The sequence below is a fragment of the Toxotes jaculatrix genome, chromosome 23 (assembly GCF_017976425.1).
Source record: "Toxotes jaculatrix isolate fToxJac2 chromosome 23, fToxJac2.pri, whole genome shotgun sequence".
NCBI lineage: Eukaryota > Metazoa > Chordata > Actinopteri > Toxotidae > Toxotes > Toxotes jaculatrix.
Genome location: NC_054416.1, coordinates 8981192 through 9008840, shown reverse-complemented (window position 1 = coordinate 9008840; position 27649 = coordinate 8981192). Strand labels below are relative to the sequence as shown.

Below are 27649 nucleotides of genomic sequence, written 5' to 3'. Positions count from 1 at the left end.
ATCTTATTTCCCTAAAATTCAGTGGAAAATGTAAGAGTCAAATGTTTGACTCTTTGTCCGCCATCTTGTTAATAGACCCTGACTGTCAGGTCCTGTTTTGTTTTCATGATGTGGCGTGTAATGGTGTAATGGTGTGAGATAACAGACATGGTTTTCCAAGGTAGAATGTATACCAGAAACCTACCGTTTGGGTGAGGGTGTGTGAGACTGAAATTTGAGTCAGTAGATAAGAGGCTCCGTAACATCAAATGCTTTTTCTTCTCCAAGTTTCACACCACTGACAACTCAAGGGGCAGGTGTGCCCAAAGATGAAAAAGGGGAGCTTGCTCAGTGAGCACAGACATGGAGGCCCTTATGGCTTGGAGGCTCACCTGAGGCACTTAGGGCCCCCAAGGCCTGAGTGGCATGACATTAAAAGCAATTAATCCCATCTGGCCATCGGTAAAGTGGTGGTTTCAAAAAAAAAAAGAGGGGCAATTTGACTCTGAAAACCAAAGGGGCAGCTAGCATGTGCCTGAGATTGCATGGGGTTGGATTTCAAAACATGACAGGACATGAATGAAATTCCACGAGATTAAGTTAATGAAACTTTGATGGTGGCACCAGAGCCAAAATATTGTTGGAAGTGTTTGTGGTAATCATTCTTGCAGAGGCACAGCAATCCCCAGAATTTCCCTGCTAATACAACTAAGATTCACCATGTTGTCTTTTTTAAAAATATTTATTTCCTACAACTGGTTTCACAACAGCTGTTTTCTTTTCTGCGCACATCATTGCATATTCCTCAGAATTTTTAAAATTGTGACAGGTGAACAGTACGCATCTCCCCCAAAAAGTATGTTTTGGCATTTTAAGAATAACCAATACTCTGCATGTTTTTTAGGGACTTTCCAAGCTCTCCAACATGATCAGTGACACCATCTTTTGTCATTCCTCAGAAGTGTGTTTCATTCTTCCAGGTATTCCCAGATTTTGTTAATGGTAACCCTGATAACTGCTTCCATGCACCTTTCGCTGGAAAATGATTCTGCATGGCTCCATCCACTGCTAACAACAGCAGTGACTCAAACTGAATCACCATTACCATCATCGCTGGGTTAATTCCCACTGATATATTACAGGCAACACAACTTCTATTTTGACAGTGTCAAAATGTTCATCATCAGCAGTCCCCCGGAGAGGAGTTGTTAGCTGATAGCACTCTTTTAACCACTGTGATGATTGTTTATGTCACAATTTTCTTTAAAATTCTGGACTGTGTTTTTACTTCCATTCTGGATTTACATGATGCTGCAGTTTGCAAGACATGGTGATACAGTAAGTTTGATGTGGTCATGTAAAGAATAGCTTTTCCGTACGTGTTGCTTAGCATGAAAAGACAAGTAAGTTATAGATGTGGTTTAGTGGTAAAATATATTTTGAAGTTTTAAAAGTTTATGTTTTAAGTTTATGCTGCCAAATAACCATTTACACTTCAAAGATAGGACCAAATATAAATAATGAAAAAAAAAAATAAACTGAAGAGCTTTTGACTTAAATGGATGAGAGGTAAAATAAAATACAATGATAAAATTTTAAAAAATATTTACACTTTAACACTTCAAAAAGGGATGAAATAACCAACATTTAATTCAAATTAATGGATTGTTTAAGAACTTATTCTACTAAAGCTAAGTCTCAAACTCTCAAACCGCTGCCATGAGAATTCAGAAAAACTGTTTTCCAAACAGATCACAGCATAATTTCACTTCATTTATTTCAGATAATATTAAGATTTTCAACAAATAGCTGCCAATTGTGCTGCTTTATTGCATTATTTTTAAAATATCTCTCACAATTTTAGAATCCTTACTCTTTCTCAACAGACTACAGCTACAAATAATGCTGCTATTGTGCTGCCCATAGTGTGATCTGCTGTTTGTACTTTAAACTGTTGTCTCATGTATCGTCCCATTTCCATCCTTCTTTCATAAGTTTGTCCTTTGATTTGTGAGTTAAGAGGTAAACTCTTTCCTGCCATTTTTCAGAGCAGACGACGTCTTTGTCCTGTTCAAACAGGGAGCTTTGACAGTGAGCCAACACACACAAGGAGCCTGAAACTGAAGCAGCTAAATAGCAGCCAGCCGTCATTAGTCTGGTTATTCAATCTTTAGTTTTTTCCCACTGCTTCATGTTAACACTTCCTTCCTTCTGATATTTCCTCTCTGTGGTGTGATCGGAATTGTTATTTTCTTTGTTTACTTTGCTTCGCTCTGTCATTGTTTCAGTTTAGTTATCTGTGTAGCTTTGGTAGTTTCACTTTTGTTCTGTTCACACTACTTTTGGTTTCTGTGGCTTTGAGGTAAACTTAAAAATAAAACAACATCATTTTCAGAAGTATTAAAGCTGACAAAAAGTACTATAAGTCAACACCAGGTAGAATAATATAACAGTATCCATCACAGGTGTGGGTGATAGTCACCGTAGTACTGGTCGTAGTTAACAAAGTAATGCACAGTTGTGGTACACTTAATAGCAGCAATGGAAAATAGCACAGTACATTTATAAAGGTTCTGTTCCTAAGTACAAATTTGAGGTACCTGAAAAAATATATATATCACCATAGAGACTATAATTTATTGTTCCACTTTAAGCTACACAACAGTATATGAAGCAGTTAAAATGAGCTACTCCCTGACCAGTGTCAACAGTTAAATGATGTTTCAGTGATAATAAAACAACAACATAATATATAACATATCACTATGAAAGGGGCCATTGTGCAGAACAAAGACTTTTACTTCTAATACTTTACTACAGTTTTAAAAGCAGGACTTTAACGTGTAATGGAGTATTTTTAGACTGTTGTATTACTGCTTCCTTTAGTACCTGCAGTGACCTCTGGTGACCTTTCAGCTCTAACAGTAGCTAGCGTTTCTGTGATGTCCTCACAGGAACTGATGCAAGATTAGTGATATTCAAATACTTTATTTAGTGACCTTGCAGACTATTAGAGCATTTTATTTTGTGACATTTTGGTTCTTTCGCTAGTTTTAATTCTGCATCTGCAGCGGTGTCTGTTCCTGACAGATTAACCACAAACAGGAAAACGTATGTGTAATTTGAAAAAATAAAATACATTAAAAAATATATTTTTCATCTGAGAAACATGAAAATGCTCTTTTTTTTAAGTTGGCCCAAAACTAACGCACTTCAAAAGAACACACAGAGAAAAAAATCTAATACTTCTACTAGTTTTATTCATCCTCTGCTCCAGCTTTAACCTCCTTGCAAAAGAGGTTTCCGCCCTCAGTAGGAGTTCCCTGGTTAAGAAACTAAATTAACAACACTTTTTTCATACTTTTTTGTTCTTTGGACCCTAGAATACCACTGAGCTGTACAGTACACTCATGGAGTGAGTTTGTTAAATACAAGCAACGCTTGTGGTATGACACGCATCAATGAGGTCAGTTCAGGTAAAAGCCAGTTCAGGTGAATTTAGGTGGAAGGAATGGAGTTTAATCATAATCACAGCAAGTATAATAATAGCATGTTGTGGAAGTGGGCAATGTGTTTCAACGGGCTGCTGGGAAAATTAGATCACCTCTAAATGTCAAGACAATTCGTGCATGTTGATTCACCAAGTTGACGACAAAAAAAAAAAAAAAGGAAAAAACTCAAGATTTCTATTAAATTTGTGAGTCAGTGGCAGTGTTACCAGAGTCCGTGGGGATTTTCCCTCTCCCAGGTCACATTTTACAACAGGCCGACTCACTTTCTAACTCATTCTCCAGCAGTTAATAAACTCCACAGTGTTTCTGAGGGCAAGGTTAGTAGCACCGAGGGTGGCTTGTTCAGCAAGTCAGCTTACTATCTGCCAGACTTTGCTCAGTGACTTCATGTGCTCGCTGTTACAGGGTGTGCTTGCGTTTGACTCAGCAAAAAACCTCTCAGAGGACACTCCCAGCCAAATCCTGCACACTCACTCAATCCTGTTACAAGTGTGGCAGCGGAGACGCTTGTCTGAGGCAGACTTTTTGGCTTCAGAGTGAGAAGATAATTTCAAAATATCTCAGACGCAGGCGAGTCATCACCAAAACTGCCCTGTTTAGCTGTTTTGGGGGATTCATGTGGGGAGTTATTTTCATGACTCTTTAAAAAGGGGGCCTCAGCGGACCTGAGACCATATGATGACTCACAAGAGGGTCTGTGTTGATCTGAAGTGTAACTGTTGGACATGTGGCTGTGTGATTCAGCTTGAGAAGCGTCTGAGAGAGGGTTTTGGTTTGCAGCACGGAGAGAATGATGTACAATAATAGCTTTACGAGTTGAGAAGCACTGATATGTCATTATGACAATTTAAACTGAGTCAGAAACAGAGGAATAAAACCAAATAAGGAGAAAAGACAGAAATACTACTGAACAGTTACAGCTACTAAAACAGTGACAACTTTTAAAACTTTAAAGCGTTAAGGAATAAAATGCCTCAATAGTCTGTAAGAAATTTTATTTTATGTACTGACTTGGTTTGCTGACTTTATGATTCCTCTCTGCTTGTGCTACTGTTAGACGGTGTTTTAGCCTTTAGCATTATCACCTGATTTTCTCATGTGTGGCCACAGTGGACACTGTTCAGCAAATTATAGTCTCACCCAAGGACAGTAAAGGTAAAAATGATGTATAATAATAATCATGTGAGTTGACGTGCACTCAGGATTTGTCATTTTGAACTGAGTCAGAACCTTTGAACCAACACTAAGAAAAGAAAAAAAGAGATTTTTACCCCAAAAGCTTGTCTTTAGCCAAAAAGACCTGCTTCATAAAACAGCATCAAACCTGTAACATTTAAAAACTAAAACTAAAATCCGATTGGTGGATTAATATGTAGGACACTTACTCATAAAAATCAGGATGGATCATGACTGGGATCATTGTACGATCATGAGTGATCTGATGCTTCTCACTGAATTTTATGGTAATTTTATTGTATCATTGTTTAGCTTTTGTGCTGCTTTGTGAGTATGTTCCTGTGGAGTTGTGTGTTTTGTCCCTGTTTTGTGTGTATTTTATTGTTGGGTTATGTATTTTTACAAATCAAGTCAGTCTAGGAACGGGCAATGCAAACTAGTTTAACCTCGTGGTATGTGGCACTGGTACATACGTGTCCCTACAAAAATAAATATTAAATAAAGAGAAGGAATAAAACATTAACACAGTATTACAGCTATTGGGATGAAACTTGTTAATTTCATTGAAATTAGCAAAAAAAAGAAAGAAAAGAAGAAAAAAATGTATTTCACCCCTTGTGTCACACCTTTGACGCCCACAATCAGGCACTCCTTTACACTCGCCCTGTAGCAAACTTGGCAGCACCTGAATACTCAGGATTCCTTCATAGTGACAACTGAATGTTTACAGTGTGTGTCTTATGCATTATATATGTTTTTTTTATTCTGTCACTTTATCCTTCAATTTTAGATGACTCTGCCTTTTCTAATTAATTTTATTTTTCCAAAACAAATGTCCAGAAATAAACCTCTTGTGATGTTTAAATGTTATTGTCATCATTTCCGAACACACAGAGATTTTACAAAGCTTGGTGTATTAACAGGCAAAGTTTCAAATGTATATTTAGTGCAATGGTAACGTCACAGAAAAATGAAACTGCAGTATACTGCACAACACAAGTACACAGCTCTGGAGCCACTGGATCTGCTTTTATTGTTTTTTTCAGGGTGATTTAGTTCTGAGTAAATTCTCCACCTTGGTTTGACAGATTGAATTGATTGGTATTTTGTTATTGTTATTGTCCCGTCAGTGTATTTCATTTAACTGCAGTTTCCATCTAAGTCTTTCCTCCTAATCATTCTTAGACATAAGTGTCCTCACCTAAATGGGCCTACCTGTTTGAATGAAGACCAAATTACATTTGTTCACATTCATTATAACGCTCATTTTCTATTTACAATGTGGTTACCATGATAAACAAATGCTTGTTGTACGCAATGGAAACATTAACCCTGTCAGGTCCTGCCATTGTTTTTTCACTTTAACGTATTTACTCTGTGGGAGTTCACAGGTGTGGCCAGTGTCGACACCTTAGGAAGTGAGTCATCAATGCCATGTGTCCCAAAGTCAACTTTAGGACTGTCAAATTGTTTGAAAAGAAAATAATTATGTTTTGTACATCAGCTTAAATTCATACTCTGAATGTCTTCTGCCACGAGGGCATTGTGATTTGTGAACATTCCTAAAACAGTCTGATCTGTGACTGCAGACAAATGTTTCCCAAAAACTGAAACGGAAGAATCAGAGATGTAGCACATCTTTATATCAGTGCAGCAGAGAGCAGGTTATGTTTAGTTCATGTTATACTCCATACTCCAGCTCATAGACTTCTGAAACATGACAAGAGGCCACAGCTGGATGTGTAAGATGGCGTTCTGTTTTTGATTTTTTAAATATATATATAAATAACTAAAAATCTTAATGTGATAAGCCCCTCCTACCTAAAGTTAAAGTACTAAAGTACCTAAAGTATAAAGTAGTAAAGAAGGAAATGATCAAGTTCAGCTGGAGGACCTCAGATCGTTTCAGGGTGACTGAGTAAATGTGGTTAGTCTCCGTCTCTGGTGGAAGGGCACAGATGTTATTTCTTCTGGCTGGTGACTGTTCATCGTCATGAGTCGGTTATGTTCAACAGCTGTAATTCAGTGATAATCTTCCGTAAGGGGAAAAAAATCTGCTGGGCAATGAGCGACACTTAACATCTACCCACTGTTTGCATGGAGGAGAAGAAAAAAATAAATAAATAAAATTAAGGGTCAGAAAGAATTCTGTCATAAAGGCATGTTTCCTGTCCTGCACAGGCACCGTTTTCTGGTCTAGACGGTTTTTGAATCATTCTGTGTGATTCATTAATGAACCAGATCCAGTAGTCATGGTTTATTTTGTGTTTGGATCAGCAAGTCAGATTCCTGGTAAACCGGGACTTCACATTCTGGCTTTTATGGAAGTCGCCTATTTAGTCTGTGCGTGGACAATTTTCATGGTGATGAAAAACAAGAAGATGGTCGATTTTAAATAATATTTCTGTGGGTGATTACACAACAGTACCTTCAGTGGTCATTTATAGTTACTTATATTTCTATAATGTCCTCGTAGTGATAGGTTAGTATTTTGTAGACTACTAAGATATACTTCTGGGCTAAAAGAAAGAACACATTTTCAAAGTTGTTACATAATTCTATGATTGAGATGGTCGGGGGGGCGACATTCTTCATTCCTGACAGGTTTGGACAAAGACAGTGTCCCTTTTTTAATTAGGCCAATTGGAGACTCCTCGTCAGCGCCCAAAGGTGCAGGAAGCCACGCTGGAGCTGCCCAGCCAACCCCAAAACACACCTACTGTGCTGTAAACTACGACAGAAGTGGGCGGTGGAAGGCAGACTTATCTCTTCCAACCCCAGCCTACTTTTATTCTGCCGACGCCTGATACCAAGACACATGGATCTAGGACAATGACCGAGCGGCGAGCTGGATATGGGAAATCTTGTTTGACGCACCTCAACAGGTAGATGTGATGATAAATCTGTGGGGCAAAGGCAGGCGGTAAGGAGTGGGCCTGCTGTTATTTTATCACCTTTCACTAAATTTGCCTGCTTTCTCGCGGTAGTTCTGTATCCTGGCCCTGCTGTAAGGTGGAACCCTATTTACGTGACCATACCTGCGCTTTGCCATTTCTTTTTTATGCCTAATTGATTTATTATTTCAGTGTGTTTTGAAGTTACTTCATAGGAGCTGGAATGATCTTTCATTGCGCACAAATCCGCTGGATCATCGTGAAGTTTGATTGGCTCGATGTTTCCATTCCACGTTTTACAACTCTAACATGTCTTCAACATGCAGAACCGTATTCGGATTTTTCTTTTATTCCCCCCTCGGATCAGCTCCTGGATGAAGACAAGCCCGAATTTGAGAAAGAGCTGTGAAAACCATCCAAACAGTATTTGAACTTGGGTCCAGGAAGGAAGGCAAGATGTTGGCATAGCTGTTGAGTTGAAAGCCCTGCTATGCCATCAAATTGCCATCTTTCTCTCCCCTTCGCTGCAAAAAAGACATCCTCAAGATTTTTTTTTTTCCTTCAAGTTCTCCATGGAGCTAAATGCTTACACTGCGATGTGTTGCGCAAAGTGTATTGTCTTGTGCTCTTTTGTGTTCTGATTTCATCTTTGCTCACATATTCACAGAAATCATCTCACAATGTTTGGCTCTGATTCATTTCACAATATTTTCCGCTGAATTTCAAAAGAATCACATGGTTATGTTACTGTTGTGTACTCTTATGCACTCTTATGCTCCACAATTATGTTGTCTAAATTAATACTTCCAGAGAACTGCACTTCTGACAAGATATGTTGCTAAGCTTTTCTTTCACTTTGTGTACCACCTCATTTCCTGATGCAATGCAAAACAGTCAGTGTGACACTAATATGATCACACATACACACACAGCATACACGTCATGAAATATCAATACTGTTATTGATGCCCAGTTCTATTTTCTCACAGAATCTTATTTCAGTGCTCAAATTTAATGTTGCTTTAAGCAATCTGATAACAAAATAGTGCAAATGATAATTTAAGCTGCACATCTTTTTTTTCTTTCTGAAAAATACTCTGTAACTAAATACAATTACTCAAGTATTGTACTCCAGGACAGTTGAGTTCTGTATTTCCATTTTATTCTACTTTAAAGTTTACATTCTTACTACGCTGCTACTACTATTTGACAGCTGGAGTTAGTATTTTATTTTATTTTTTACTGTAAAAAATTCTTTTTGAAGCACATTTTGAAAATAATAGAACACTCTGAAATCAGCCACTCTGCATAATGTTTTTACTTTAAATACTTTGGGTTTAGTATTTTAATGATGGTATTCATGTTCTTGTATTTGTTGCTGGGAGCCCATTAAACTTGTGAGGTCTAACACACTTGATTTAAAGGTTCAGGTTAGTATTAGGTTTAGATTAAGGTAAGGGTTTTGTGTGTGTGTGTGTGTGTGTGTGTGTGTGTGTGTGTGTGTGTGTGTGTGTGTGTGTGTGTGTGTTGCTTTTTCTTCAGGAAACATATACCTCTATATCTTATGTTGCTTTTACATTTTGTCTTTATGCATTTTGCATTGTCATGTTGAAATGTGCTAAAAAAAAAAAAAAAAATCTTGCTTTCCTTGTGGAAGTGTGGATTTCTGACTAAATGCCATTTTAGGTTTAACAGTTTTAATACCAACTTATTCATGAAACAAAATAGCTTCAAAATATAAGCTAATTAATTTATGTACACCCGTTTTTTTTTGTCTTTTATATTTATATATTTATCAGTCCCAAATATAAAATATATTAAAATGTGTTCAACTATTTTTCATGTGGGATTTATTTATTTATTTATTTATTAACTATTTATGCCATTTGTGTCTGCTGAAATTTATAAAATATCAATACCTCCTAGTTCTAATAATTTTTTTCGGCAACATAAAAATGATTTAACATTTTTAAAAATAGATAAAATAATAAATTAAAATGAAGATGGATTATTTAAAAAGAAAAAAATCCAGAAAACTATTAATTTAACGGTGAATTTGACTGATTTCTTCTCGTGTGCGACACGATTGGCTCGAATACATAGAGGGTCACATGACCAGCATTTCAAGGTCATGTGACTATCTACGGAAGTGTGGTTGCTGATTCTCTGCCTCCATGCTGTCTGCCCCTGCTCCCGCTGCTTGTCTTCACACCTGTGAATAGTTTGGAGTCGGTTTGACGGTTAGAAAGACGAGGGAAAGGTAAGAAGATACACCAACTGTCTTCTGCTTAAACAGACCCTTTATAACCGCACGGTCTTCTTCTTCGCGTGAAAACATTAGCTTAGCCGAGCTGCTAGCAGCCTTGTTCCTAAGATAAACAACGTGAGGCAACAGTTAACTGCCATTTACAAGAGCAGCGTTTGATTAGCAGCTTGTGGGAGATGGAGGGAGATGTTTAACACTGCTATAACCTGAATATGTGCTTCTCTTTGATGTCCCGTGATCGCAGACAGAAGCCAAAAACTTGGCAGGTGTCACAGGAGCACGCATTATATCTGATTTTATTTATCCTCACTGAGACTGACACTTTCCAGGCCATTTACAGTTTTACCTGCAGTGAATCAGAAATACTTCACACGTCGGTGGCATGTGGCATCAAAGTCGCACTCAAATGCATGGTTTAAAATAAAAACCGTTTCTTAAATACGGGTCAACACACACAAACCAATAATAAAAACCATATTAGGAACAGCATACTAATACTGGGCAGTTGCTCCCTTTGCTCTCTGCACAGCTTCGGTTCTTTATGGAATAGATTCCACAAGATGTTGGAAACATCCCTCCCTGCTCCGTGTTGAAATGATTGCATCACATCATTTCTGTAGATTTATCAGCTGCACGTTCATGCTGCCAATGTCCTGTTCTGGCACATCACAGAGGTGTTGTGTTGCTTTCAGATCTGGTGGCTGATAGCACTCTGATAATGCTCTGATTGTCTGTGGCATTCAGACCATGATTGATCGGTATTACGGGACCCAAAGTGTGCAAAGAAATCATTCTCCACATCAATTGCACCACCCGTTTCAGGATGTTTTTTTTGTTTTTGGCTCCATTCTGGGTTAAACTCTAGAAACTGCATTCAGAAATGTTTAAACCAGCCCGTAGTACTAGCTGTGCCGGAAGTGTTTGAGAATTGTCAATTTTAACATGAAGCTCTGTGTTTGACAGAGATGAACAGTGAAAACTTCACCCTGAGTGAGAAGATAGTGTCACCCTCCTACATTCGACAGGGGTCTCAGGCGCGTCGTGGCCATGAGCAGCTCATCAGACACTTACTGGAGCAGGTAAAGAGGTCAACAGCTGACTTCAGGTCACCTAAGGGTCACTGCAGACACATCCACATTTCACATTGTGTGTGTGTTGCAGGGGAAGTGTCCAGAGGAAGGATGGAGTGAGAGCACCATCGAGCTCTTCCTGAATGAACTGGCTGTGATGGACAGCAATAACTTCCTCGGCAACTGTGGAGTGGGGGAGAGGGAAGGCCGGGTGGCGTCCAGCCTTGTTGCAAGACGACATTACAGGTTCAAGTTTGATATTGACTTCCTTATATTTGCATAAAGTCACTCTGCATCATGCTGTATCCAATATAGAAATATAAATGTTTCCTCTAACAAACAGCCAAACTATTTTCAATATGTGTTTATACTTATAAGCTTATATATTAGCTTTAAGCCTTATAGGGTTCTACTCAACATGTTACTGAAACATGTTTATTTTTAAGCTTTTTGTCAAATCGTCACTAATGACCCGTCAAATATCAGATTTGCACTCCTCACAAAGTTTAGGAAGTTGTTTAACGGTTCCTGTTGTGACATTCAGCTGTTTTGTGTAGGTTGATCCATGGCATAGGTCGGTCAGGTGACATCGCTGCTATTCAGCCCAAAGCTGCAGGATCCAGTTTGCTAAACAAGCTGACCAACTCGGTTGTGTTGGACATCTTGAGGCTTGCAGGTGTGCATATCTTATCAGCCAAACAAAGAGTATTAAACTGTGCAAGAACATTTAATAATGATGCTAAATGATGTTTGATTTCTTTTGTTATGATTCAGCTATGAAACTGTTGAAAAAAGATGTGATTTGACTAGGAGCAGAAAAAATTTATAAATCTTAAGGGGCCATATTGCACTTCCAGAAAGTGGATTCAAAAGAGCCAAAAATCAAAGATCAAAAACTTCAGAAACACAGAATCCTACATTTCCCTCAATCCAACACTGCATTTAAGGTTTTAAGTCTTAGGTTTAAGTCTTTTTTAAAGAAGACATGGGGGAAACTGAAGCAAAAATAAGTGTGCTGTGTTTCTTCTGGATAACAGGTGTGCGGAGTGTGGCAAGCTGCTTTGTAGTTCCCATGGCAACGGGAATGAGCTTGACTCTGTGCTTCCTGACCCTTCGCCATCGGAGGCCCAAGGCTCGCTACATCATTTGGCCTCGCATTGACCAGAAGTCCTGTTTCAAAGCCATGATCACAGCAGGTGAGATGGCCCAATGTTGTGTTACACTTGCGTCCTTTTCATGGACAAGACTGGTGTTTGAAATATGACAAAAGAGAAAGCTTCAGTATTGTTGGGGAAAAATCTATCATCCCTGTGCTCGTCAGAAAAGTGTTTCTTCCTCACAGAAACACACACAATCACACCCAAGACCTTTTGCTGTCTCTTGCTCATAATTGACTGTTTTATCAGGCTTTGAACCTGTGGTGGTGGAGAATGTTCTTGAAGGCGATGAGCTGCGGACGAACTTGGAAGCAGTCGAGCGCAAGATCAAGGAGCTTGGAGCCGAGAACGTCCTGTGTGTTCATTCAACAACGTCCTGCTTTGCCCCGCGAGTCCCCGACAGGTAACATAAGCTTTTATTCACGCACTTAGGCTCTTCTAGATGTCACAGTAGAATTACATCAAGTTTATCAGTACGTATTTAAAGGAAATGACTTAAATGTGTGATTTTGTGTCCAAATAAAGGTGATTCAAGCGGTTTAATTTGGCCTTGTTTTCTTGTCTTGAAGGCTTGAGGAGCTCGCCACTCTATGCGCCAAGTATAGCATTCCGCACATAGTTAACAATGCATACGGCGTACAGTCGTCCAAATGCATGCACTTGATACAACAGGTAGGTAGCATTCATCCTCGGTCCATCTATTTTTGAAGTAGTTGAATACCTGTGCTTGTATTCACTTGTAACTGCAGTTTGAACTGGAATTCATCCCTGAACACAAATATATCCTGCATAAGCCTCTTCACTGTCCTCGTATGTACGTTTCACACTGGTGACAGACACGGTGGTTAGTGAAACCTTTCTTCGCCTGTCTTTGATCAGGGGGCCCGCGTAGGAAGGATCGATGCCTTTGTGCAGAGCTTGGACAAGAACTTTATGGTTCCAGTAGGTGGCGCCATAATCGCAGGTTTTGATGAGTCCTTCATACAAGAGATTAGTAAGATGTACCCAGGTGAGTGGATGTGGATTTCTGTGTATGCAGTTTTGCATATGCATGTTCATACAGATTTGTGTGTGTGTGTTTAATATGTTTAAACACATATATCTCTCTGTTTTCATTCCCTCTCAGTGTTACTGAAAAGCAGTTTTCCCTCATCGTAGTCAGTGGTTGTAGTATTGATTGAAAATGTTTGATACCGGTGCCAATTTGACAAATTGAACAGAGCTATTTGGTCAGAAGCCAGATTCTTAACAGTTTCTGATATTCAGTGCTACAGACACATTTTTGTTGATACTCATTTTGTTGATATACAAGATGTTTCACCTTCACAGCCTATGATGCTTATTTTATTGTTGTTAGAAAGTTAATGTGAAACCTATAATTAGGTTTGTTCGTAGCAGACTGTCTAGTTTCTATAACTGCTGAACAAAGTCACTTCCTGGCCTTCTGTGTCCAGGTCGAGCATCAGCCTCGCCCTCCCTCGACGTCCTCATTACCCTTCTCACTCTGGGAGCCAACGGCTACAAGAAACTCCTGTCAGAAAGAAAGGTGAGAGCGTGCACACATCACTTTATAAAGCTCAACATATACTTGAGGTAGGGTGAGATATGTGCTGGATGCAATGTCAGTCATGCATTAGGGTCACTGAGGATCTTTCTATGCGTGCTGTGTCGACATCTTTCCCCTGAAGACGGCAAAGAGCAGCTTACATAAGTTGTATTGAATTGCAGTGGATCACATGTTATGGCTGTGTGTGTGCGCGCAGAGCTTTGCTTTACCTGCAGTCCGACCGAGGAGTGAGACTTTCAGCTCGAACAAGCGGTGAGCTTTGTAGAGGGAGGAATACGCTGTAGCAAGATAAAATTGATCCAGAAGTTTCAGAAAACATCCCCTGGTGGCTCCCTGCTTTAAAGCAGAGTTGCTCACAATGCAGCATCCCCCTCTTTAAATGGTGGGCACTGCAGCATTCTCACACCTCTGAACTGCTGTACCATAAATGTACTGTAAATGTACTGGACTGTATCTGTTCCTCTAGATGCTCAGAGCTTAGAAATACAGGACTTTAGTTTAAGATGCTGGAGAGGGGAATTTTTTTCTTCAAATGGAAATGTAATCACAAATTAGACTCTACCTAAAGTGCTCGTATCTAAAAATGACACTCTTACGGGATGGCATACAATACCCAAAATGCCATTAGCCCAGAATTGACTCCATAGCAGAAATAAATATCTAGGAAATTTCTCTGGCCTCTCGCATGACCTGACGCCATCAAGGCTTATTGATTTCTCATGGTCCACATCGTGCATAATTAATGTACACAACCCGTTTTCCTTAGTGTGTGGAGAACTGAGTGATTTCCTCACATCCCTCCCGAGGTCAGAAGCTTTAAATAATTCAAACATTTAATCTTTTGAAGTTCATTTACAGCCTTGTGTAGCCAGTTTAGAAAATGTCTCGATATTGAAAAGAACTAGCACATAATATGTGTTTTTGCTAAGGATGGCATTTAGTCATCACACACTCAGACACACACACACACATACACTGATTGTCTGCAGAGTCGTAGCCATGCACACTCTCCACCAGTAGCACCCCTCCTCTTGGAATAATAAATTCGGCCATTGTTATTAGAGAACAAGGGACACTTAGAGACACTTGACATCGTTGAAGGGCTGTTTGTGTTTGATTCATGACAGAGAAAATATTTTCCTTCTTGATGTTTTCAAATTAGGAAAGTATGAGTCAGCAGAGTACGCAAACACAGACGCACACAAACACACCCAGTGTTGCAGAGAGCACCGTGTGAGGCTTCACTGGGGAATCTGGCGCCAATAACCAGCAACAAAAACACTGCGATTTGTTGTTGTGCAGCTTCCCCTCCAAGCCTGGTCTCATCACATCTTTGTTCAAAACTCTGTCTTCCTTGTTCAGCCTTCCACAGGCTGCTTTGATTCTCAGAACTAAAGATACCTTGTCAGCATACTCTAAACATGTGGATGCTAAAATCTTAAGTTAAAAGCATGTGTTCATCCCCTCCTGCCTCTCTAATTGATCCCAGAGGTGGATGTGTGATGTGAGAAATGATCCTGGCCAGAGACGGAGAGGAAGTTGACACACTGCCTGTGCTTGAGCTTAGTGGGAAACGCACACAGGCAGGCAGGGGAAAGAGAGAAGGGGGAAGGGGAGGGGTTTGGACATGGACCCGGCCTGCTTGTGGGTTGATTTGCTTGATAAGCAATAAAACCAAGGCTGCTGCTGCTCCTGCTGCTAAAATAAGGCTGTGGCAGTGTGTTGCTATTTATAGTTCTTTTGTATGGCCCTTGCTCCTTGTCTTATTCTGTGTCTTTTTTTTTTTTTCTGTGTCTTCGTGACCTGCAGGAGATCTATTTGTTCCTGGCTCAGGAGCTGAAGAGTCTGGCCTCTGCACACGGGGAGAGACTGCTTCACACCCCACATAACCCCATTTCACTGGGTAAGCTCAGTGAACAGGCCACAGACTGTATAGTTTGCCATATATTTTGGTTTATTTGGGGGTTTTTCTAGTATCAAAGGCTATATTTCTCAATCTACATTTCTTTAATCTTAGATATTAAGTGGAGTAATTGTGTGTGTGCATGTGTGTGTGTGTTGGGTGTGGCATCTCTCTCCTCCAGCCATGTCTCTGGATGGCCTCCAGACTGAGAATGACAAGGCAGTGACTCAACTGGGCTCCATGCTGTTTACCCGGCAAGTGTCAGGAGCCAGGTATGAAAACTTTAAAAGGGCCTGGCCACAAATGGAAACGTGGGGACGGGAGGGAAGACGAGGGTGCTGAGCTGAGTGTATGTGTGTGTGTGTTGGGGGTGGGGATGAAGCTTGGAAGTGAGCTGACGTGTCACTAAAGTCAAAAACATTTTTGTTAGTGTACTCAAACGCAAGGGCATGAGCCGTGCTTTGCCAAACAGAACGGGCGGTGGATGTCGGTAATCAGGCAGATAGATCTGAACAGGGTGGAGCGGAAGCTACTTTAGATGATTAGACAGCCCTTCCTATCAGGGCTGCCTCCTAATTTATCAGGATGTTTCCATTACCATCCACAGTGCGATGCCGTCTCCACAGCAGGCACGAACTCTGAGGCAGCATTGACGGCCATGTGCTCGCGCCCACTGGTCGTGTTTTTTTCTTAGCAGGAGGGACGAGGATTTGCATCCAATTCCGAGTTGGGGAGGTCATTTGTCTCTGTGTTTTTCCCTCTAGCAGATTTTGACCAAGCATGGGAGCCCATATAAATATTTTAAATATCCCGAATGAATGATTTATTTGGGTCATTCTGTCATGATTGTTTTGAGTTGTACAGATTTGAATGCACTCATGGCTCAATTTTGTTATGAAAGCATCGACGAAGCCTCGTCACGTTCCGCTTTCCTTTCTTGCTTTCTTCCAAACGAGCATTTCTCCAAGGTCAGAGTGTGGCGCCTGCTCAGGTCTTTTATCCTTGTGTCTCAGTAGCATACGAAATGAGAGGCGCTGACCTCCAAAGTTTTTTTGCTTCAATGACAAACATTAATCTTTAGATTTAATTTGTAGCCGTGTGTGATGCACTCCTATGACGTGATGCGTTCTCAGTGCTAACCATGAATACTGTTAGAGGGAGCTGGCTTTTTCCACATCATCTATAAGCTGTTCTCTTAGCCCGAAAATCAGATTAACAGTGATCTACATCTTATTACAATGCATTTCTCTACCTTAGTAGTCTCTCTCATGCACGTCGTCCTAATAACTAGATAGTAATTGATTTCACATTTAAGTGAGTCTAAACTGTGCTGACAGTGCTGAAACCCTGCCAGATTTCAGAGGCATAGGTATTATTTACACTGTTGCACAGCTCGATGGTTTGAAATCAACTACAGTTTAAAAAGTTTGCTAGTTTTTTTTTTCACTTTAAATCCACCTCTGAAACACTTTAAAGTTGCAGTATGTTGATAATGCGGTGCTGCCTCAGGTCTCTCCTCTCTGCTTTTTAAAAACTGGCAGGTTTGGGAAGAAATTTATTGTGCTGAATGAAGCTTTCCTTCCTTTCCTGAAGCTTTCCTCTCTTTTAAGAATCTGAGAAACTGGTTTGACACAATTAATATATGTTTTCAAAGTCTTTGGCAGAAAAGGTTATCTGCCCAGATCGGAAGGCATCGAGTCAGCCGAGAAGGAGCTTCATTGAAGAAACTTCCTCTTTAAAGCTGCTATAATCAATATTTAATATCAACAATGCATCCCATGACTATTTGTGTGTGAAAGCGGTTGCTTGTAGTTAGCAGCTAAAGAGCCAGAGATCTCCCTCAGGAGTTGGCAGAGACCAGAACAGAACTCAAAGGAGGCTGAATACTGAACTAATGTGAATCAGTCAGGAACACGACTCCTAATGAATGCTAATGTTGTCTGTGCGTGGCTGATGTGTGATAGTTTGCAAACGTTTTCCATATCCACTCAATGAAAATGAAGTTTTTAACATGTTCTTATGGTGTTTTTATATGATACAAGGCATAAGTGATATGAGTAGTCAACACCGTGGCTGAGTATTTCCACCTTGGTACCTCAGTCTATCACTGACATCTTAAAAAAAAAAAAATTGAAACAGTCTGAGTTTCATTCGTCACGTACCTAAGGAATTATTTGCATCAACTTGCGGGGTGGGGTAAAAGAAACCTGAAACCTCCAGCACAGAGCGAACTTGCCAGTCAGTTTGACTGAGGCTCAGACATGTATGGCTGAATCTCTCCGACTTTTCAATCTAAGTAAGTGTTGATGTGCTTCCAGCCCCTTTTCAGAGTTTTAACTCGTGTGGAAAAACCACGTTAAACAAAATGTTAATCATAGTGTATTTTTACACACTTTAAAATGTATCCAGAAGAGAACTTTGAAGGATGATGATGTGTCAGTGTTGTGTTGATAGCTAGTTTTTGCTGCTGCCAAAAAAATCAGTTATTTCTGGTTTAATTTTACACATTAAGCAGTTAAATCCTGAAATTGAATTATTTTTAATACACTATATGTTACATTGCAACATTTGTGCTAGTGTTTTCTGTATATTTGAGAAAAGATGTTCAATGAGAATTTGTTTAAATACCACTTTAAAGTTTTCCTCAAGTGTTACATTAACCAGGCAGAGCTGTGATTTAGATTTAAAGTGATATTTTCTCAGTAAAACAGCAAGTTTGCTTCGTTTTGCATTGTTATATTGAGTAAATAATACAAATATTATGGTAATTTGACTTCTCTGGTGAATATTGCCATCAGTGTACGGCCATCATCAGAAATAATTTATCAATTCTGTAAAAGTCTAAATTATTTACTTTAAACATTAGTTTATCGAGTGATTTGCCCTAGTTTTGGCCAGGTCAAAAAATTAAAATAGTTAATTCTACTTTTGTTTCCCAACATATTAAAAAAATTGTTTACTGTACCACATCATCCTTGTTTTTCACCCATGTTTCTAGGGTAATACCTCTGGGCAAGGAGCAGACCATAAGCGGGCACACGTTCCACGGCTTTATGTCACACTCGGAGGCGTACCCCTGCCCTTACCTCAACGCCGCCTCGGCTGTTGGCATCACTCGAGAAGATGTAACACTGTGCATGAAACGGCTCGACAAGTGCCTGAAGACTCTGAAGAAAGAGTTAAATGCTGCTAAAAGTCCTTCCCCGGTCCTTTCACCAAACCAGGAGGACGCTACAGGAGAAGAGACAAAGTGATTTTCACGGACCTGTGCAGCCTGCGCGTACTTCTGACCTGATTTGAAGCGGGTATGTATGTTTTGAACGGCACTTGCTGATGGATTATCAATCCAGACGCTGTAATAAGGTCAAAGACATGAGCTCAGCACCGACAGCTGGTGATGAAACTGCGTGCAGGTGTTCATTACAAACAAAAAAATGACACAAGCGGAAGTCGCTGATTAATTCGCTCCTCTGTGAAGGTGTGCTAATTAGTAGATAATGTAAAGACATAATCTGCATACAAATGCATCTCAGGAGCATATGGTTATATGCCACTGATCTAAAGTTAGATCAAAGCGTCTGCAAAGATGTCAGAAATGCTTTAATTTATTATGGATTTTGAACTCAAAATAGATTATGAATCTATCGTTTCCAGTGTTCTTTGCTTCTTGTGTCATTTTTCCTCATTAAAGCATCTGAAGCCTCCACAGTGCAGTTATTGGATGAAATGTTCTATAAACTAAAGCCATCCCTCTTCTTTCTTTGCTAATGGCAGACACAGTCTGTTCATTCTTTATCTGCATTCTGTGTTTGGAATACTTAAAGCTTTACATAAAACAGTACAGCTTTAACGTGTATGTTACGCTATGTCTTCTGCTGTGTGTTGTAATGTGATGCAAGTGCTGTTGAGCCATTAACTCCAACTGAACCTTGTATATTGGATTAGCTCATTAATTTTCAGGCTTGGTAACAGATAGCAAGTAACAGATAATCAATGAAGGGCGCCAAACAGATCTCTAGTGTATTTAGTGAAGGAGATATTCACTGTACTGTGCTGTGTGTAACATTAGCAATATAAGAAATGTGTAGTCAACTGCTGTACTGTGTTTTACTGTTATGCAGTGTAGGTTTTTTTTTTTTTTCAGTCAGAAATTGATCTTTAATCACACAAGTCTCCATATTTGCACATTTCAGAGGGTTTCCTGTGTCTCTTGTCTTATTCCCACTGCTCTCCAATCTCAGTCATTAGGAAACAGGGCAGGTAGTGCCCTAAGGCACAAAAATAGACTCCTACTAAAGCCTCTCTGACTGATGACTAATCTATATTTCGATACTGTACTATCCAAGTTCCTCCTGTGCCCTCCCCTTCATCTGCTGTGGATTATCAAGGTTGATTTCTTGGGGCATGTGAAGTAGATGCCGCTGTGTGTTTTGAAGCTGAAACAGTCACATATGGATCAGAACTGGAGGCAGAGCCTGCCATGGCTGCTGCATCTGTGCAGGGCCCAGGTGTGTTTGGGTACAGCAGTGCCCACAGTCAGCACATGTTGGTTTTTCAAATGCATTAGCAATAGCAACAGCGGAACCAATCTGCCCAGCAGCCTTTGAAAGTGGGCTGGACTCAGATAGATAAGCGTGCTGTATCAGCAGACTTTCACTGTTCCCAAGCTGTACTGAACCATTAACAGAATATAGTGGAAAAACACTGTGCACTGTCACAGAGCTGGTATAGTGCAGCACCCTGAAAAGCAGAGGTGGCTTCCACAATCAGCTGTCTGTGGAACAGTACATTTGGTTTTACAGGAACAGATGTGGTTCCCTCTTCATGTGCAGAACTATGAATGAAGCAGATGTTTTCCTGTCCAGTGCATGATTTAAAAGCTGCTTTAACTTTGTTCTTTCTCTTCTCTCTCCATTCTCTGTCATCAGTTTGCTGCTTTCCACATCTTTTGCTGATGTTGCAGAGATGCTGTGAGGATAGTCAGGCCCACTTTTTTTCTGCAGGACAGTTTTAAAGGATCCCTCTTTACTGATCAAGTCTGCTGCAGTGTGTAAATCAAAAAAAGGCTACCACTGAGAAACTTACACGGTTACGCAATCAAATAATCAGTTTGATAATTAAAGTGTTTTCTCAGTGGTTTAAGATTCTTGCTGCCTCTTGTTTTCCTTCATCTCTCACCACCAAAATAGACTGCCTTTAAAAAAATATTCCTCCTGAATCTGCACTCCACACACTCAATCATAAGGCTAAGTACCCCAGGGATGTTGCTGCTTAACAAATGGCCCCTTCACTCCTGGCTCTAAGCAGCAGCCAGGTAAAGTTCAGAGATGATGGAGAGCCGGAGTGTCGCAAACAGGGCCACAGATGAGAGGCCTGGCACCAGAAGGTGTACAGTTTATGAAACTACCTGACAAAGCCCTGAAATATTCTGGTTAAAAGCAGGAATCGTTGCTGATGGGATGGTCGATGTGTGCAAGCTTGCTAACTTTGTTTTAAAGGCCTGGGGACAGAGGCAGGGTGGATTTCTTTATTAATACTTGTTCTTTTGTTCTTCCAGTATTATAAAGTCAGTGCTTTGTCAGTTATCTATGAAACTGTCACAGTCAGGTCTGAATCAGGACTGACTGTAACTGTTACTTGAATTGGATTCTTTCTTCTAACTTTCTTTTATAGCTTAAGTGTATATGCTATGTTAGTATTATGTCTGAGATTCCTTTGAAAGCTCTCTTACATGTATGTTTTATTTATGTGTTGTATATATATAGTCTACGTATACAACCTCTCAGATAGCCAATGTATTTAGTTTTTAAGGCTCTATCAGCTGAGCAGCTCTGCGTGGTCCACCACTGAGGCGCTGTCCATGGTGCTGCAGTTATGCGCCTCTCAGAGCTTCTGTATGGAGGAGGGGTACAGTACTGTATAGCTTACTGTATGTAAAAATGTCCTATGTAACAACATATCACTTCCTAGCATCTCAGTCAAACTGGCTCGAGTCGAGAGACTTTTATTTGATGTATTTAGTCATAAATCTGTTGAACAAAGCCATGTTGAGAAAGGCGACCAGAAAAAAGAAAGAAATGTGTTTCTAATTATATTTAAAAAATAATAATAAAATAGGAAACAAAATGTAGATGTGCGTATGTCTGAGGACATTGTACATTTATTGTTGAAATCTAGAAATTCACTACCTGCTACATGCGGTGCATCTGCGCATATACGCATATACTGAAACTACATTTCTATAAATGCCACCTTTATTAACAATAGCCTCGTTTTCTTGCTTTGACGCGCCTCTTTGAAAGCAACATTCACCGTGTATGAAATATACAGGTTACCAGATCGGCTGTGGCAACATAATAATGCCTTTTTTTTTTCCTTGTCTGGCGCATGGTTGTTTAACTAACAGTTATCCACAGAGTGGAGCTCTGGCTTAATAAATAATTAAAGTGGACGGAGGGGAGCTGCAGCTGATTTGCTGATGTCAGGGAGCCAGTGCAGCATTTCATGGTGCAGGGTGGAAACGCGCGCTGCCTCGATCGGTGCTCTCAGCAAACCTCACACATGCAAGCCCGGCAAGAAAGATGCCGCCAACTCTCAAGATTTGGGCACTGCTTTCTGTGTCGCTGTGCTGTCTGTCTCAGCCGGGTCATCTGAAGAAGGGTTTCCGATGTCCTTCAACATGCAGCTGCTCCAAGGAATCTATCATATGCGTCGGGTCCTCCTATGTCCCCAGGATTACCCCCAACGACATCAATTCTTTGTGAGTAGCCTCCCTGTGTCCTCTTTTACCAAATAATACATACTTAGACAATGTGTGCCTGTATTAAATGCTGCAATTTAGGCACATGAAGTTTCTTTCCAGTTGCCCCTGGCTTATAATGTGCACCATATTAATTAAGAGCTAAGGCTGAAAGCCAATGCAGTCCTGTTTCCTCTCTGCCTTCTCCAGCTCATCACTTTTCAGCATTTAATTTCCCTTGGTGGCTTCATGTTTATGGTTTCTTCTTCTTCCTCTCAGGAGTATCGTCAATGGGACTTTCACTGAGGTCAAAGAGGCTATGTTTTCTCACATGCCATCCCTCCAGCTACTGTAAGAACACTTCTACTGCCTCTAATACCTCTGTGTTACAAGATTTCATGGGTCACCCTTAACTCGCAGCAAAGGCTCCTACTGACTCATAACTCTGCAGACAGATTGATTTCAAAACATATTTCAAATTGGTGATTTAATCACATATTTAATGAGACCAGACTGTGTACAGCCTAACAGAGGCAGAGATCTGACCATCCAAAGCTGCAAGGCACACAGCAAAACACTCATTACACATGAACAATTAACTGTCCTGGCATACAGTAGCATTAATTAATTATCATTAAGGCTTTTATGCTATTGAAGCACACATATGTCCAGTAACTAACTTTCTGTTGTAATACAGATACAGTAATGCACCTTTTAAAGTCTGTTCAGTGCATGTTAACGCTATTTGCAGGAAGAGCTTTTTAAAAGGGTTGGACACCTGGAAATAAATAATGAAAATCAAGTCTTGAGCTTTAAGTGCAGTCCCACACAATACTGTACTTACCAGAGCCCATCAGTCTACTGTAGAGATAGCTGTGATGTCAGCATAAACAAAGGCGTGGCACATGTAGAGCATGTAACCAAAACTGATGGCACACTGATTTACATCCAGTGGACTGAGCACAGCTGCTGTTAGAATTTCATTTAATTTAGTTAGTATTTCTTTTTGGTGGCTTGTTACTGTCCCCTATGAAGAAATTGACAATTTGCACTAGATAATAGTCTTTTGCATGTGTTATGAGGGGTTATGTCTTAGTACAATATAAGTATCTGTAGTTAATGTCTTTGTGTGATAAAGAACACTGTTCATCAGTGTGTTTTTCATTTGTGTGATGTTTTTTTCTTGACAAAATGGTCATAGAAATGGTGATAGAAGGGAAAAAGGCAAAAAAAGAATTAAATGATATAGTTGCTATGTTTTGTTTGTTAAATATGTTGTTTTGTTTGTTAAATAAGATAAATCACAATCTGAGAAATTTAATCTGCTCAATTTTTTATACAAAGGCATAAAACAATACATAATGTTGACAGCCAGCATCTGTTAATGTGTATTTTATTGTTCATTACAGGCTTTTGAATTCCAACTCCCTAACAACTATAAGGGACGATGCATTCTCAGGCCTTCCACATCTTGAGTACCTGTAAGTACTTCTGTTACTATTATTATTATTATTTGTATCAGTTTAATGCAAAGACATTCAGTAAATTAGTGTAATAACTAAATAAAATGGCTACACATGTTTATTCTATTAATCTAATCAGCTGTAGCTAGATAAAAGTGCACACTAATCTAACTGAAAAAGTGTCCTAGCAGTGTTGTTATGGGCATGAAGTTAATGTTGATGTGGTTGATGTTGGTCTTTCATAGAGTGAATGAGACAGTAAGCTATCATCTGTACGCCCTCTAGTGGTTTTAAGAAAATGATCTTTCCTCATTTGTCAACATCTAATTTCCAGAAAACATATTTCAAATTTGTAGCAGTACAGTTGTTTGCATTACAAACATTTTGGAAAAATGTTTGTAATGCAAACTGTACTGCTAAGATGTGACATACTCCAGACTGATCACATAATTCACTCTATTTTTTGTCTTCTGCAGGTTCATTGAGAGTAATAAGATAGAGACCACATCCAAGTATGCCTTCAGAGGACTCAGGGACTTGACTCACTTGTATGTTTCAAAGACTGTTAAATAAGTATAATATTTATCTGCTTAAGGTGATTTTTAATCCAGAATAATTGTGTTGAAATTTATTCAGTTTTTATGTTGACCATCCAGACATTTAAATATTACTTTTACCTCTGCACACGACATGTAAATCTTATCTTGACCCATTTTCCTGAAAAGGAATTATGATTACCTTACATAGTTAGCTTTTGCTGTATTGATTTATTGCTGCTGTTTCTAGGTCTTTGGCAAACAACAACATTAAAGCCCTGCCTAGGGACGTCTTCACTGACCTGGACTCACTGATAGAGCTGTAAGTTAGTCAGAATTTAACCTCCGTCCAGTGTAAATCCTTTTTCCTTTTATTCTTCTGTGGTACTTGTAGCTTGTCTGTTTTGTTTCTCAGCGATGACGTGCAGTTCTTCCCTTCTGCAGGGACCTGCGAGGCAATGCCTTTGAGTGCGACTGCCGTGCCAAGTGGCTGATGACGTGGCTGAAGAACACCAACGCCACAGTGTCGGATGTCGTGTGTGCTGGACCGGAGGACATGAAGGACAAGCGCCTCAATGATATGACCAGCCTGCACAATGAGTGCATCTCAACGGGTGAGAAACACCTGAGCCAGCTGGTCTCTAGTCTAACTGGCATCAGTATCAGCCAACTTAGCTCTGACTCACATAGTGCACAGCAAGCAGTCCACAGAAAAGGCAGAAGTGTGTTTCTCATTTTTTTTCTATTAATGTGGCCAATGTTGCTTTTAAGAATTTGTTCATTTGTGGAAAAATTCAATTCATGGTGCCCCTTTTCACAGATTTCGTCCTCCATCAGTCCGTGGCGTCGGAGTCTCTCTCTGTTGACACATTCAGCTATAAGAATGATGTCTATGTGGCTATTGCTGCTCCCAGTGTAGAGAGCTGCATGGTTTTCCAATGGGACCACATAGAAATGAACTTCAGGACTTATGATAACATCACAGGTAGGACGGTGCCTTTCACAAACTGTCTCAGGATACCCTGGTTGAGTTTTTCACTCATGCTATCAGCCCATTTACTTAATTTTTATTGCCTTTCAGGTCAGTCCATTGTGGGGTGCAAGTCAGTTGTCATCCAGAACCAGGTCTTTGTCATTGTGGCACAGCTCTTTGGTGGTTCCCACATCTACAGGTTTGATGAGGACCAAAGCAGGTTCAGCAAGTTCCAGGACATTGAGGTGTCCAAGATCTCCAAACCCAATGACATTGAAGCGTTTCAGATTGGCTCTGACTGGTTCTTTGTGATTGCTGACAGCTCGAAGGCGGGCCTGTCCACCCTCTACAAATGGAACGATAAAGGTTTTTATTCATACCAGTCACTGCACGAGTGGTACCGCGACACAGATGCAGAGTTCTTGGACTTGGATGGGAAGGCCCACCTTATCTTGGCAAGCCGGTCACAGGTGCCTGTGATCTACCAGTGGAGCCGGAGCAACCAGAAGTTTGTCCTGCAGGGTGAGATCCCCAACATGGAGGATGTAGTTGCGGTGAAGCACTTCCGGATCAAGGGGGAACTCTACCTGGCTATGACACGCTATATTGGAGACTCCAAAGTTCTACGTTGGGGTGCCAAACAATTTGCAGAGATCCAGGCCTTGCCTTCACGAGGTTCCATGATTCTGCAGCCGTTCTTTTTCAAAGAACGTTACTACCTGGCCCTGGGAAGTGACTACACCTTCTCACAGATCTACCTGTGGGACGATGACAAGAAACTCTTTGACCGCTTCAAGGAGGTGTACATCCAGGCACCGCGCTCCTTCACTGTGGTCTCCACTGACCGCAGGGACTTCATCTTTGCCTCTAGCTTCAAGGGAAACACACAGATCTTTGAGCACATCATCATTGACTTGAGCTTGTGAGGGGCTGTGCCTTATTGCCCCTCCCGCAATCGAACGTCTTCCACTAAAGTGATAGATTTGTGAAGGGGAAATAACAGACCAGAACAAACTTTTTGAACTATTAAATATCAATTCCTACGTAGTTTTCTGTCACAAATAAGAGCTGGGTTGAGTAGTGCTTTGAATCCTTTGAGTTTCTTAAGGTGTCTTGACTATTTCTCAATGGCCTTGTCATCTTACCTGTCCTCATGGCCTCTCAGACTTTCAGAGATACTAGTGTTTCATAGAGACCGAGGGTAAAAATCAGTAGGGTTTGTCAATTGTACAAAGCAGGTGGTATCCTGAAAATCCAGCTGACATTCCTGGAAAATATTTTAATATAATTTGATCTATTTGGATGTATAGATTTCCATTTAATATCTGTTGTGTTTTATACCCCCAAAAAAAGTAAACCAGGACCTGAGAGAAAGATTTGTTTTATTCATATTTGGGGCAGCTGAGGATATAACAGGTTTGGTTGCCACGTACCTCATGTCCTCATACCCTGTGGTCAAGTACAGGATGTTGCCTTCTGGGTTCTGATAGACCCACAGTGCCTCCCTCTGGCCGTGATTAAGGATCACACCCCTTTGCTTTTTTCATACAGGGAATGTCTTGAAAGCACAAACCTTTAACTATCATAGCTGAGATCACAGTCCTTAGAATGTAGTTGTTTAGCAGAAAATGTTACTGTAGGTGCTATAGATTATATTGCATACAGTAAAAAAAAAGAAGTGTGTTTTTTTTTGTATGAGTAGGTGAACTACTCAGGACTGGATATAGCCAACACCTTCTTCGACAAATGTATATGAAAAGAAAATCCCCGGTTACAAACCCATATAGCTCAGTGGTACTTTAAGTGGAAAAAGAGATAGAAGCCCTTTTTATCCACTTAGTGGAATGGACCTGTGTTTGGGTGATGTCAGGGAAATGAAACCTACTTAAAAATGTGAAAACATACCAACAGTTATTGGACTACTGATTGAATGTTACTTTTGTTTTAGGTTATCATTTAAAAAAAGGCTCCTCACAGCTGAAGTCAGTGGACTTAAATAAATAACTTTGACAGAGGACATAATTTGTCCAAAAACGAAGGAAGCAAAATTTATGTAAATATATCTGCTCAAGTTGAGAGACTTTTCCAGTCTGTCTTTCTGTTCTTTGAAAATACTGAATGTTGACTCACAAGCTACAAAATGTTCATAAAACAAGGACGGCAATGCCTCTACCTGTTTGTCACACAAAAGTCTGAATGGATCCTTGCACTTATTTAAAAAAAAAAAAAAAATGTTATCACAGCTTGCAAGAGCATGACATTTTTAAAAAAGGGTGTTTGCAAAATTCTTTTTAGATGAACCTAACAAACTCAGAAGTCTAAAAGTGCTTCTACTCATTAAGTGAATGGTATTGCAAATGAAAAAAAAAACAGTGGAATATGCAAGCTTTACAAAATGCAGATTCTTTTCTATG

General features: G+C 40.0%; 2 protein-coding genes across 3 annotated transcripts; both read left to right on the top strand.

Moving 5' to 3' along the window:
* The first annotated feature begins 9704 nt into the window (after positions 1–9704).
* On the top strand, positions 9705–20996 carry sepsecs (Sep (O-phosphoserine) tRNA:Sec (selenocysteine) tRNA synthase). Of its 2 annotated transcripts, XM_041031848.1 has the most exons (13): positions 9705–9821; positions 10791–10906; positions 10989–11143; positions 11455–11573; positions 11935–12093; positions 12304–12457; positions 12624–12726; positions 12934–13063; positions 13509–13600; positions 15431–15524; positions 15706–15796; positions 18523–18818; positions 20452–20996. In XM_041031848.1, the coding sequence occupies exons 2-12, from the start codon at positions 10793–10795 to the stop codon at positions 18776–18778; spliced, it is 1467 nt and encodes a 488-aa protein (XP_040887782.1). In that variant the 5' UTR covers positions 9705–9821; positions 10791–10792; the 3' UTR covers positions 18779–18818; positions 20452–20996. The 2 variants fall into 2 exon arrangements, with proteins under 2 accessions (XP_040887782.1, XP_040887781.1); XM_041031847.1 differs by lacking the exon at positions 20452–20996 and having other exon boundaries at positions 18523–19120.
* A 350-nt stretch (positions 20997–21346) lies between these two features.
* lgi2a (leucine-rich repeat LGI family, member 2a) lies at positions 21347–27183 on the top strand. The gene is made up of 8 exons (XM_041031869.1): positions 21347–22284; positions 22543–22614; positions 23673–23744; positions 24203–24274; positions 24513–24584; positions 24707–24876; positions 25083–25247; positions 25344–27183. Exons 1-8 carry the CDS (start codon positions 22106–22108, stop codon positions 26159–26161), a joined length of 1620 nt encoding a protein of 539 aa, XP_040887803.1. The 5' UTR covers positions 21347–22105; the 3' UTR covers positions 26162–27183.
* Positions 27184–27649: the final 466 nt, after the last annotated feature.

Bases quoted from the DNA above. Each gene is read 5' to 3' on its own strand.
- sepsecs (XM_041031848.1), top strand. From the start codon at position 10,793: ATGAACAGTGAAAACTTCACCCTGAGTGAGAAGATAGTGTCACCCTCC. The intron at 12,458-12,623 runs GTAACATAAGCT...CTTGTCTTGAAG, and splicing joins GCCCCGCGAGTCCCCGACAG to GCTTGAGGAGCTCGCCACTC. The intron at 13,064-13,508 runs GTGAGTGGATGT...TTCTGTGTCCAG, and splicing joins GATTAGTAAGATGTACCCAG to GTCGAGCATCAGCCTCGCCC.
- lgi2a (XM_041031869.1), top strand. From the start codon at position 22,106: ATGCCGCCAACTCTCAAGATTTGGGCACTGCTTTCTGTGTCGCTGTGC. The intron at 22,285-22,542 runs GTGAGTAGCCTC...TCTTCCTCTCAG, and splicing joins CCCAACGACATCAATTCTTT to GAGTATCGTCAATGGGACTT. The intron at 23,745-24,202 runs GTAAGTACTTCT...TGTCTTCTGCAG, and splicing joins CTTCCACATCTTGAGTACCT to GTTCATTGAGAGTAATAAGA.